Below are 13,687 nucleotides of genomic sequence, written 5' to 3' on the forward strand. Positions count from 1 at the left end.
CAGACTATGAAGTCCTTTCATTATTTTAGGGTTTAGATAACTTTTTGGCTGTGTTTAATAGCAAACAATTTGCATGCAGAATGTAATGTCTTTTATTGTTGGACTCTTCTTCATCAATGGTATGACACAATTTTCTCGATTATAAGGGGGAAAAATGGAAACCAGCCCCACAACTGCCTGTCTACGGTAGCACCTATCCATTCCCGTATACAGAAACAAGTGTTTTTATTACGTGGCACACATACATGTTCATTCTTGTTAACTAACCTGCGTCCTCTAACTGCAGATAGGAAGAAAATGGTTGCACCTAAGAACACACATCCCATACGGGGACCTCCACAAAGCTTGCTTATCGTCTTTGTTTTAAACTCAAACCTTGCCATCTGTAATCAAATCAATTAATATTAACAGTATTCAAATGAAAGAGCCATTTTATCCATACATTAGTTTGAAAATCATTCATACATTTGTAGTCAATTAATGGTGCTGTAACCCAGTCATTCTTCTACAAGTTCTGTTAGAAAGTCAATTTTTCCCAGAGTCAAGTCCCAAGTCAATTTCTTTTCAAGTCCATACGAAATCATAATCAAAATGGAGCCCGTACAGATTCTCAAGCACCCTATATTGATGGCATGACCTGTGATGGTTTGCAATATAGGTCTGATTGATATGCCTTATTTTTCAATCATCATGTGCTAATATTTCCAATAATAAATTAACAGTATAATGAAAACAGACAGGTTTATATTTGCATTTTTCTCCACCCCAAACCCACAGGATGTTTTTACTCTATGCCCCACTTTGGGCCTTATGTACATGGACCACCAAGATGTACAGTGTACAGTGAATCATGTCATAATGACAGGCATGTGACATGCCTGCAAAGCTGTATGTCCAAGTTGGTCAAGTCTTTCCATGGATCCAAATCAGGATATGTTACATATGGTATGTCTTGATGATGTTGACATCATTTTACTTGTTAAGAACAAAACAAGGTATTTTCAAAATCCTTTCTGTAAGACCTTTTGAGGAATTATCATCTGTCCTGAATATGTTTCTTTTGTTTAAAGTACAATGTTCAGTAACAGTGCACAGAATTTTCAGAGCTAAGGGACACATTTAGTATACCCGACTGATCAGTAAACACATGTAGCCGTGTTTGGTACAGTGAAGTGTTACTGGAGTAGCAGAATATCTGTAATCACTGAACTAAAGTGTACTTTTCGTAAAAAAATTAAACAAAGTCTCAAAGGGCAAATTGTGTTTCTCATTAATTAAAAGTGCTTTCAGCTCCTACATTGTATCAAGGGTCTGCTGTATAATATGACCAAATATTTCAATACTCGATCCAATTAAATGGAAAGTTGAATACTTGCATGCTGAATTATTTGATTTGACTCAACCATAGTAAAAGTTTTCCACATGTATCTATCAGGAACTATATATCAAATCAAACTGAATATTCGTATGAATTGAATTTAAATTGAATTATCTGTTTATTTGAAATATGACTTGTAGCCCAAGGCTAAATTGAGCCAATTTTTACAAAAAATTGAATTTACAACTTATTTCATATTTCAAAAAACTACTTTGATAAATTTTGAGGCTAATACAGACTCACTTAAGGGTTAACAGAAATTGAAAACATTTAGTTCACCTGAGGTATTTCAGAATGACAATAAAAAAAAATACATAACCATTTCAAAAACATCATAAATTCAATGTGTACCACATTAAGCGTGACCCAAAAATGAATAAAAAAGATCTTGCATTTCCCTGCCCACAAAAAGTCCCTTTGTGGTCCTTCATGTTCCCAGGTTGATTTGATGACGTCATCGGCAGAACGCCTACGCGTACAGTGTACATGTATATGTACATGGCATGATTGTACATAGTACATGCCTATTCGCATGCTTGCAATAGGCCACGTTGTGTTTGATGTAGCTTGGCTCACAGGCAAACATTGTCTCAGTTCAAGAAATACACGGTAGGGCTGTGTCTTTTAATTTCTACCTTGAACAAGAGCTATTTGTCTTTTTTGCCAAGCTAATTACTAATTGGCCCTTGCTCAATATGTAATTCATTTAAATGGTTCCATATTAAAAACATACTCTTTCACCAGTTTATTGAAGCCCTTTTCTTCTCTGCAATATCTAGTATGTGATCTGAAGTTGTGCACTGGTGCGGAAAACAACATAACATTTCCATTAGTTTGTAAACCAGACCATTGACAGTACCTGGACAGCTCCAATTCATACTACATGTCTTTTACATGTTACAACATGTACTTCATGTGATGAATTTATAACATGCATAATTATTTGAGCTACCAACATATATGATTGTGCAAACAAGATATCACAGGGGAAATCAATACCAACTTCTCAAAGCTGTATGTAAATTCCTTCTCATCACAGAAAAGTGCACCAAAGATCCTCTTCTGGCTCTCCCTCATTTTTCCCCATTCTAATCAGCTCCTTTGTTATGAAAAGTATTGATAGAAAGCAATCATCAGCTCTCTATGGGTTTATCCGGTGTCTAGTAACAATTTAAAGTAATCAATATCACCGTGACTAGTTGGGATAAGTCAGTAATCCTTGTCTATCTCCCTGTTTGTCTCCTTGTTACTATGACTATTAACATGTTCAATTAATGAAGTCATTAAAGAGTCACTTGCATGCAAGCTGCAAGCAGGGTTGTTGAATTGATGGCTCAGACTTGTGTAGCCATTTATTTTAAATTGAGATTTAGCTTGGAAGAAAATGACTTTCGCATAGGCTTTCCTCTCATAATATTTGACTTTTTACATTGCCAACTGTTGTTGAAATAAATAATGTATCTATGATTTTCAATTACAAAAAGCAACATGTCTGTTTTCATTATATTACTGGTAATGCTTTATCATTAGGAATATCAGCATAATGAAACAAAATACGCAGAAGTCAGATCCGTTTACTAAGCACCAAAGGTCACATCTTTGATAAAGTGTACAAATATCATATTACTTATAACATCATCTGGGCCTTAAAAATGGCATAGGACGTGGAAAACACTGATTTGAATGTGACAACTTCCAGCAGAATAACTTCAAATTTGACTTTGGAAAAGAGACTTGAGACTAGACTTGTCAAGAATGTAATTTGACATGATGAAAAATTATTGATAACAACACCAGTTAACAGTTATTTTCTGTGCATGCATGTTCTTTATGATACATACAAATGTTTTAATTCCGAGTTTATCATGCCTGTAGCTCGCTACCTTATCATTCCTTTATTCTTTCAGTTCAAGGATAAACATTCCATTTGACAGAAACCTTACAGTGGCTAATTTAATTACTATTTCTCTGTGGGCCTTATCAAAAGTCTCATTCAGAAACAAATTTTTTGTTCTATTTAGGGATAAACATTGAGAATTGGTGCCTTCTTGTACAATAAAGATAACAATCGTTCTGATTGGCCTCTTTCTACTTTGCAATTTTTAAAACTACTTTTCACAAAGGCCATGTGAAGGTTACAATACACAAGAAACAGTACTCTATTTCTTTTCTAATTTAACTGAAATGAGATGAAAGTTTGCATTACGTCAAGTTTTGTACCTAATAAATGTATGAATAAGGGCACCAACTTCGAGTAAAGCTGTTTTCTCAAACACATACTTTCTTTAGCTCCATGTACCCAAAAATCAACAGCAGGTTTTGTATTCAGTTTTTAGTTGATTTTTAATTAGTTTAGTATTTACATAGAATCACTACCACCTGGGTGCAAATGTAGTGGCTAAATTGTTGCTTTTAAGTACATGTATAATGAATATGCCACTATATTTCTGCATAAGTTGGACTTTAAAGAGTCAGTCAATGAAAGAAAGACACAATTTCATTTTATCTTCAAGCAAACTCGAATTCTCAATTCTGATTGGTTGATCCATGGCAACAAACAGTGTGACAGTTCATATCAAACCCCGCATAATGCACTTTTTAACTCCGCACATTGCACTATTTTTACGCTAAAAGCAAAACAGACAGCTGCAACATTTACTCTTAATAAAAAGGTTGGGCGTTTGCGCGCACATCTTTACTGTACGTTCCCTTGAAGATAAACTGTATCATGCTCACACCCATGGAACACGGAATAATGTAATGCGTCTGTGTCCCACATACCATTCTGCCTTCGGCCTTGTGGTATACAGGACACAGACACTCTACATTATTCTGTGTTCCACTTATGCTTATGTGATAACAGATAAAATGTCATGACTCACAAATAATACATTAATGTTAATTAATGTTAAGGGAATATGTGCATAGAATGTACCTTTGTAAATGTTCACGTCTTTTGTTTCTTTTATCAAGATTTAAAGGGCCCGTGCCAGCAATGTAAATATTTTATTGCAATTCAAAGTCTACATGAAACAACAACTTGTTTGAGGTTATTCAATGAGTACATACAAGTACATCATGCTCTTATCAAGAGTCAATGCATGGATTTTTAATTTGCCTCTGCATTTATATGTTGAATGATTTTGTTTTCGGTGTCTTGCACAAGTACAGTGTATTGAGCTTTTGTGTTTAAAGTTTCTTCATTTTGTTTCCAGATATTATTTTCAATACAACAGGAAATACAATGTAAATATTGTTTTCATTTCTGTATTTAAAAATGTGTAAGGAAAGGTTACATACTTTTCTCCACCCAGCACCCAAAGAACTGTACATGTACAAACATTACAGACTACTAAAGGATTTATGATTCTTCAGGTTTTCATGATCAGATCTTTGCATCAACTGATGCATGCAGATGTCTACAACTTGGGAATTTACATATTTAAAATGGACATGCATAAACCTTTCTGAAGTTATGACTTAAGAAAATCATTTAATACATTAACTACCGTGCATAATTTCACAGTGTGTTCCCATTTGCCAAATGTTGTACGCATCCACACATATTTAATAGGTATTTTTTGTCTATATGTTATGGTACATTCATTTCTAATTACTCTATGGAGAAAATATCTACTAGATAATTTGTAGCTGGAAATGACATAGAGTTGATTATTCCACTAGCTACGAGTTATCTTGTACTATGTCACTACGAGGTAACTCATAGGTTGGCAAAGGGATGACAAACTTTTCTAATTCTCCATACCAGTTCTGCAATATACATGTATACTACATTTCTCTGAAAGTCTGGACTGTCATTGACATTGTATTGTGTATTGTGTGCACTGAGCTGTCCCTGCCACGTTGATTATTACAAAATTACACAACTAAGTGTTGAAAGTAAGGAATACCATGTGCCCTAATGAACTGTACTAAATTAACTATTATGATATATCAGAACATCATATCAGAACTATCAAGAAATCAAAACAATTTGTTCACTTTGATGCTTTACAAGCCACTGGGTTTTTATAAACAGCTTCAGACAAATGTGTCTTTTAAAAAAATACATGTCATGTACCAGATTTCTCAAAAATGGAAAGTGGAAAAACTTGTTCACTCTCATTATTCAACTATTATTTATAGGATGAGTGATCATTGATTACAACTGATTGAGCAACTGCATTGGGGTGGGGCAAATTGATAATTTATTTTCCTTTTTTGCTTCACTTGGCACTTTCATTTACTGAAAATAAGGCCTGAGGCAGGCAAACTGTCCTCCTACTCCCCCCCCCCAGCTGGATACACCAATGTGATTAAACCATTATGAAAAGCCACAAGTCAAAATGCAAAGCTGTCTTGGTATTATAGTATTGTCTTTTTTCATTTTCATTGTACATTAAGTCAACCAGGTGACAGGGCATTTCAAATTTTGCCAATTACCAATTTTAATTCTAACAGTAAAAACACAAAACAAAACTATTTGAACATAATCATTTCGTAGATGGCTGTCCTCACCACTGCAAGCAGCGCATTTGTTGTGTTATCAGTGATGTCAGTATATTCAATTTTCAATACAAAATCCTTCCATTTTCTACAAGTATATATATAGTACTCGTAGTGACCGAATCTGGTACACCTGTTACTACAAGTTCAGGTATACTCATAGTCGACAGTCAGTATGTTAGAGAACCCCATGGGTCATGTGTATTATTTCTTGCTAACAATTACAAAAAGTTGTTTTCGGAAATAATGAAACCAAAATTACATTATAATGATTACATTATATATACACCATGTTACATGTATACATTATTAACTTTGTATGCAACAATTCTTCTCATGAAAGCAAGGTCATTAAACTTGGGTACTAGTTGGAAATCCATGTGTAAGTAGTATTGTGGCCGCTGCACCATAGTATTTCAGGCAAATTCTGATAACTTTCAGTCTTGTATGTGCAGTGACAGTATCCCCAAACTGTCAATGCTGAAACTACTAAATCAGGTATCTATCAAGGAAAGGAAATGCCCTTTTCACCTCAAAGATGACTACAAAGTACAAAAGGACCTGCTGCGTTGTTCTCATGATTAACCATTCACTATACTCACCACAGACTTTCTTGTAAGATGCTTGCATGAAGGCCACAATGACAAATAGATCAATGTAGTACACAATAGAATCCAATGCAGCCAGAAGATGCAACACATGGATTTAGAATGAGCTGGATTAGGCAACTAGAGGACAATCATCTTTGCATGGGGCAAAACAGCTGAATTATTAACAAGGGTGCTTGCCAGTCAATAGAATATGGCGGGAATTGAGAAAAGTGTACTTGCATGAAAATTACTGGAAATTTTGAAAAAGTCTAAAGTCTAGAAGTCAAAGCCTAAATTCCGAGCAGTATTTGAAACTTACTTTTATGAAATTTGGAAACTAAGGTTTGCCCTTTGCCAGTACACCCATATAACTTACTGGAGAATTGTGTTGGTCTGTACAAGGAATGCTGTGTGATTTTAACTGCAACTTCCGTACATACACTTAACTCTATTATACACTTATCTCTGACAGAAAGTTTACAAGTACACAAGCACTGCACAAGCCATGATCATGAGAAAACCAATCACCACTCTGTAAAAATCTAGACTTGCTGTTTAATCCATAGAACTTTAGTTTAAATAATCATTTTGTCAGTCATAATAATGTTGCTGGACTTCATAGTAGCTTAAAGTTTTCTGAGGATATGAATGTGAAGGGTATGGTACTACATATGCATACATGTATACATGTGCAGTTGTTCCTGTTGGGTTTTATCAAGGCAACACCAGTATTGAACACAGACAAGATACACAATGGACCTTGCCCAACAAAAAGGAAAAGTATTGATGGACTGCTTAAGCCAAACCATGAAAACTCTCTTAGGTAACAGCTTTGCTATTTGCTTGGAAACAAGACAATGAAATGGAAGAATGTGCATGTGCACAATACCCTGGGTTGATGCCCAAGCTAGCTAAGATCCCTCTATTGTATGCATTGTGTTTGTTTTACTGGCATGCTACCTGAGGCAGTAAGATGTAAGCTTCTCTACTCTTCTTTGTTATGTTGATGATCAAGACAAATGTAAGCTGTAGGTGATGTCATCAATTATGCACAGTGGATTATAGAAAAGGACCTGTTGGCGGGAGAAGAGGTCATATGGACTAGTGGACACCAAGGCTGAACATTCTAATGCAGTGCCACTGCTTTCTTGCTGTGCAGTTCTTGTATGTTCAATCCCATCATTAGTATCTATCAACAGTAAGTCCAATTTTTCACTTTTCCTTCATTTATGTAGTGCAATGACAGAGGAGAACATCAAGATGACTATGTAGAAATGTTTGGCTTTTTCTTATTTGTAATACATGTATATACTGGGGAAGCTTCCTATCCTGTTACATATGTCAACTGTGGTACCCAAACAAGTTGATGCTTTTTCTGGCGATTTTTTTTAAAGCTAACTTGACACCTTGTGCACAAACCTGCAAGACTGGTAAAAAATGTATGTTTTAGCTAAGTAAATGCTTCACTATTGCCCCACTGGATTTGGTTGTATAGGACATGTTTCACTTTCTGTTGGCTATTAAACCCCTCCAAGGGAAAATTAGTGATGTATATACATTGAACTGTTACTTAATTCAGAGTTTCCTTGTACTTATGTGCGTAACACAAATCCCAGTATAATAGAACTAAAACAAATAAAGTTCATGAACTTAACAATCATGAAATTTACCACACAAAAACTGAAATGAGACAAACAAAAGGAAATAACTTTCAATTTGTTCAGTGCTGCCCTATAAACTAAGATGGATAAAAGACAAGGTTTTCTGGGAAAGTGCCATATTATTTTTTAGCAAAGTATTGTAAAAGCCTATGTGCATACATGTACTTTAAATGCTCAATGTGATGAACAAGTAATTTCTTCATGTTCTTTTTCTTTGGGGGGGTATATATTCACCAGAAGCACATTAGGTAAGAGACAAGAATGGTATTGTTACACAAGAACCAAGTTGACAAATGCAAAACCAAGATGATAGAAACTACATTTTTGTACATGTATTTGTTAACTTGTTCCTCACAAACAGCTACAATCTACATATGCACAATCTAGGGCTGAGCCACTTTGAATAATTGACTAGAGTATTCGACCTTAATTTTGATCAAATATTCAGTCGTACCAGCCAGCAGGTTGTTGATGAACAAACCGCATACAAAATCGGTCACAGTAATGCACAGTATTTTACATTATCATTATAACAGCTTCTCATTTAAGTTGAAATATTGTCCCGAAGGTTTCTTCACATTTTATTTCAACAAATTTTGTATCAATACATCATTATTACGAAGAACAATATCTCAGCACATTGATAATGGTGCCCTGTCGCCTCAAAATGAGCTGAGAGTCGGAGTTTTCCAAAGCAGAGGTATTTTTGAGTTCAGCAGAAACGGAGCTTTCCAATGGCATATACATGGAACAATTAAGGTAAAAGTATAAGGTGACAATGTGGCATTATTCTGGCAGCTTTGAATCTTTGTTCCCAACAATGTTTCAACATTTCAGACTAGGCACGAATAATGCTATCGTAAAAAATGCTGAGAAAATGATGTTTTAAAATGTGACTCTGCAAAATATTTGGAATTAAATAGGAAATAGGTTACTCTTTCCAAATGTTACAAAACCCCAAAATAGTATGACTTTGGGCCCTCAAAATAGAAAAAAGTGGGATGCACTTGTTTGTTGAAAAGCTATTTCCATATTTCAGGATGGATTCTATATTGAACTACTGGGCATATCAGCTGCTTTCAAGTCTCTGGAATCTGCTTGAAACAAGCCTGCATAAGGAGATGTTTTTTGGTTTGAGATATGAAAAAAGGTGTATACAAATGCCTAATTATTCCAAATCAATTATTGATCTTTATGATTTTGTATTGCACGAAATTTTATTTTCTAATCCAAAAGCAGTGCAGAATGCAGACGCTACATGTATGACAACAAGGAAACTCAACTCGGATGGCATCACTTTTAGCTTGGCCATCATCTTACCTCTTTGATTCTTTGGTTTTTGTGGAACAGCTCATGCCTATTTGATTCCATGAGTTGTCCCACAAAGAACACAGATCATTGAAAAAACGTCAGGACAAAACAACTGTCTCTTCACCCTAACAAACAAGATGGTGGCACACGGTATTCTTCTTTTGGTGTACGCATCCAGAAATAAGCAGGTGAGATGGAGGCAACTACACAAAAGCACAGTAAGGATTATAGGCAAAAAATACATGTATGCACATCAAGCCTTTTGGGACGCATTGTACGCTTTACTTTTCCTCTTCACCAAGTCCTGAAATCTTCTGGTAGAAGAGGTTTCCCCCTTATGTCTTTGGGTTAGACTGCATGAACCTCTGCACATACATGTATCGGTAGCAAGAGACCAAACTGCATTACCCTCATTTACAAAAGTAATTTGGAAGAAGTTGCATGTACTACACTTTGGGAAGATTTGTCTGGATAGATACCATCTTTTCTGATTAAGGGTCCAAGGGTTAGCAATAAAGGGATGAAAACCACTCAATATCTATACATGTATTCCTGTGCATGAACCAATTAATACACTGTATGTGTATTTACTGATCCCACAAAAGAGGTGCCACAGTCAGAACTCAAGCTTTTTCTACAAAAAATGGATTTGGAACACATGGCTTCTAACTCAGGATATGCTGTTCACAAAAACCTATAACATCTGGGCTTACATGTGTAAAATTGCACATGAATTTTGCATAGAGGTGGGAATCTGGATCATGTCATACCCAGGACACTCTCAGTTATCACGAGGCCTTTAGCCTTGTGGTATGTCGGACACAGATTCACTACATTATTTTGTGTGATAATGAATTCTTCTTCAGGAAAAACTTGACACAGTAACGATGGTAAAGGAGCCTTTCCATGGTTCACATTAAAAACAAACGGGATGTTAGACATGCACATAGCAAAACCAGGTAACATCTGTGTTCAACCATTCTGCGATGTTATCTAGTGAGCATTAGCTTTGTTTGAGCTTATTTCAATCAGAGGGCTTACACTAAGAATGGAAATTTTTAAAATTGTGTACATGCTTTTAAACAAGTGTCGATCAATACACAGGCCGAGTACATGACGCTTTTGAATTAACAATCAGTCAGATGTGCGTTTGATTTTAGTGTTAAAATGGCGCAGTGCATTGAGTTGAACAGCACATTACATGGAGCTTGACATGGACTGTGCAACAGTTACACATTTAACAATTGTTGCCTGCATGGGGGTCCATGGTGTTTTGTACACCTGAGAGGGCAAATAGTCTTGCGTAATACATGTACAGGCAAATTGCATTGCAAAATAAATTGAAACACTTTGACTAACTGAGAAATTTGGATAGCAAAGTAAAGATTAAATTACAAGGAAAATTGTTGATTGTAATGTAATTGACGTTTTTTCGGGGGGAAGGAGAAGTCTTTTACATGTGGAACTCTGGTTCAAGTTTTTAGTTTTAGAGTATTTTCAAGAGGCATTTTAATGGGTTGAACTTGGAGGAATTAAGCTTCAGGCCAAGCCTGCGAGGAGTTTCAATTATTTTTAAAATTGAAACTTTGAATAGATTTCTCCACATTTTAAGGGGGTTGTTCAATGTTTTCTGAATATTTTTACATATTTCCAAGTTGCCTGTTAATGGTTTGATTTGGGGATTTCGTCGGGTTTTATTTAAATACATGTACATGTAATTTGTTTTATTATTTACATAGAGCAAGCAGTCTATTCTGTGTGATCATGGAGGAAGGACACAGAAGGAGTAACAACTCTGACACTTCAAAGTGCTTGATGATCATCACAGCCCGGTCATATGAATAATACAAAACATTCCAAAAATGCCTGATTGCTGCATGCAGCTTAGTCGGACTTGTGGGACCAGTGATGTCCTAGCAATACTTGTAGGGTTTTGCTTGCAAGTAACTTCAATGTATTGCTGTAAGCAGGAAGCAGAGAGAGAAAGATTCTTCAGACATTAGGCCTACTTTTTCCATCATGAGTAAAGTTTTATATCATATTGATACTCTGTTCCATTATCCATGCAAAGTTTGTACAGTCAAACCTCGTTAATAAGAGATCCTTCGGACTAGGCAAATTACCTTGTTATAACAGGAACCTTGTACATGTACATCTATTATAAGGAATACAAACAATGAAAAACAAAGGATTGGGACCCCAAAAATTCCTTTTTATAAGCAGAATGATGTATAAGCATTGCTTTGATGAGGTTTGACTACACTTTTATTTTCCTCCCTCCAATACATCAGTTTTCAAGGACTTGGTACGAATTTGGCTAAGACTGGCCAACAACATGTTGACCACCCCTCAAAAGCTTAGTTCACAACAAACAAAATGCGCTATTTCATCACAAGGAGTGATCATGAGAGCTTGTAAAATACAATTTTGTATAAAATCCTATAAATGACTTGGCAATTTATTCCCAAACGAACTTCAGAAGAAAGCGTTCCTTAAGGGTAATAACTGCATGAACATTTAGGGCACATGGCCTAACACTGCACAATCATTAAATTTGATGTTGCTGTGAGATCATGTCAAGCACCAACAAAACATGAATATTGAATTTCCTACACTTCCCTACACACAGTTTTAACGATGTATATTACCAGCGAAATGTTGCGGCAGCTATCCCAGGGTATAAAGGGACTTCATGGTTGTGAAACAGATGATGCATAGCAAGAGCTCGCTTCTGGCATGCCAGAAAGCAGTAATGGGCCAGATGTTATAACCCGGGTAGTTTAAACTCGTTCTGTGTCCTTCCTCCATGGTGTGATGGAGGGGTGCCCAAGCCTGGTAACCAGAACCTGCAGGCCAAGTGCCTGGCACTTGTGCCAGACAGCCTGCATCCAATGGTGGAAGCGGTCGACCACTTGGACATCGTCAAAGCTAGACACCAGATGACCCCTCACACGCCAACTTTGATCTCTATGACAATCTCCTTCTTGTTACTGCCCTGTGATGGCAACTTCTTCGGGCACTTCAGCATCTACATGTAGAAGAGAGGGAAGGGGAGGTGGTGGTACAAAACAATGCAGGAACGTTAAATGGCCAGGAATTGTAGCATGGATCAAGCACCTGTCAGAGCGTATGACATCACACTCCGTCCACTTGTAACAAACAATTTAATTTCTGCTTAGCAAAAACAGTCAGGCCAGCCAATTCATAGCTTTATAGCTATTAATAATACAATAAATTTTTATAAAGCTACTACCTTCTTTGTAGTCTTTCTTGGTCCTCCTGAAACATCACAATTGCGAGTGGTACTTGGAGTATGTTGTTGAATTCACTCCTTATGAATGCATGCACTGAAAACTGCTGAACAAATGGGCACCTGACAAGTTTGAATATATGTACATGTACCATGATGAGTACAGAGATGCCTGCTTGTTATCAAATAGGGCTTTTAAAAGGATCTTGGTGGATTCTGTAGGATTTGCCATCAAAGTAATCCTATGTAAACAAACAATTGGTTCATGGGTTTGCTAGAAAGAAGCCACTTCAAGTTGACCGGACCACTGTCATCATTATATGCAATATAATTTTTCCAAATCTAAATTTGTACATTTCAGTAATAACCCCAGGTTTGCAAATTACATATATTCTTGGAGGAAAAATAGCCAAATTAAAGACAAGCGACCATCCAATAGATTTAAACCCTGGTATTTTCACTAGTAACATGTACATCAAACAGTCACTTGGACCCTTACAGAATCAAATCATTTTTAAAGCAAAATGCATACAAATTCAAGGGCCAAACCAGCCAATCTACAAGCAACAACTTTAACAATGTTATTTCAATACTTCTGGCTTCTTCAACATTGATTTTTTGTCAACTATGCAACAAAATAAATATGTACAGATAGTGAATTCTGATCGAACATCTTAATTTTTAATCTCAAAACAACACTCTCTCTAAATTAATGTTTACACATATCACAACATTTCCTTTTTAAGGACAACCACCATGTTCTTATTGTCAAATTTTGTGAACACAATAATTATGATATTCCTAAAGTCAACTCAATCATTTTTAGCATTTAACAATTAGTTAAGACACAAAATAAAAGTAATGATTACTCACTGTTATTTTGATGAGATTGATTGTTGGATGGTTTCCAGGCTGAGTGTTGCAAGAAATTGGGAGCAATTGTTTATTACGATCAATTAGCTCTGACTGCCAACTTTCAACCTGATTCCAC

At 35.9% G+C, this 13,687-nt stretch overlaps 1 protein-coding gene and 1 long non-coding RNA gene across 8 annotated transcripts in view; one reads left to right on the forward strand and one right to left on the reverse strand.

Annotated features, from left to right (window-relative positions):
• LOC110986061 (phosphatidylethanolamine N-methyltransferase-like) overlaps positions 1 to 13,687 on the reverse strand; it is an 84,142-nt gene that overhangs the window by 22,639 nt on the left and 47,816 nt on the right. For all 7 annotated transcript variants that reach the window (XR_015426210.1, XR_015426211.1, XM_022247665.2 and 4 more), the window contains one exon: positions 268 to 383. Coding sequence is in view for 5 of the 7 variants with exons in the window: in XM_022247665.2 (XP_022103357.2) it covers positions 268 to 383 (116 nt within the window). In the remaining 2 variants the exon portion in view is untranslated. The remainder of the gene's footprint in view (positions 1 to 267; positions 384 to 13,687) is intronic.
• LOC110986062 (uncharacterized) lies at positions 7,578 to 11,859 on the forward strand. Its single transcript, XR_002599070.2, has 3 exons — positions 7,578 to 7,672; positions 9,372 to 9,634; positions 11,186 to 11,859. It is a non-coding gene; the product is annotated as an uncharacterized LOC110986062 (long non-coding RNA).

This window comes from Acanthaster planci, linkage group LG08 (genome assembly GCF_054643075.1).
Source record: "Acanthaster planci isolate LZ-2023a linkage group LG08, COTS_SCS, whole genome shotgun sequence".
NCBI classification, from domain to species: Eukaryota; Metazoa; Echinodermata; class Asteroidea; order Valvatida; family Acanthasteridae; genus Acanthaster; species Acanthaster planci.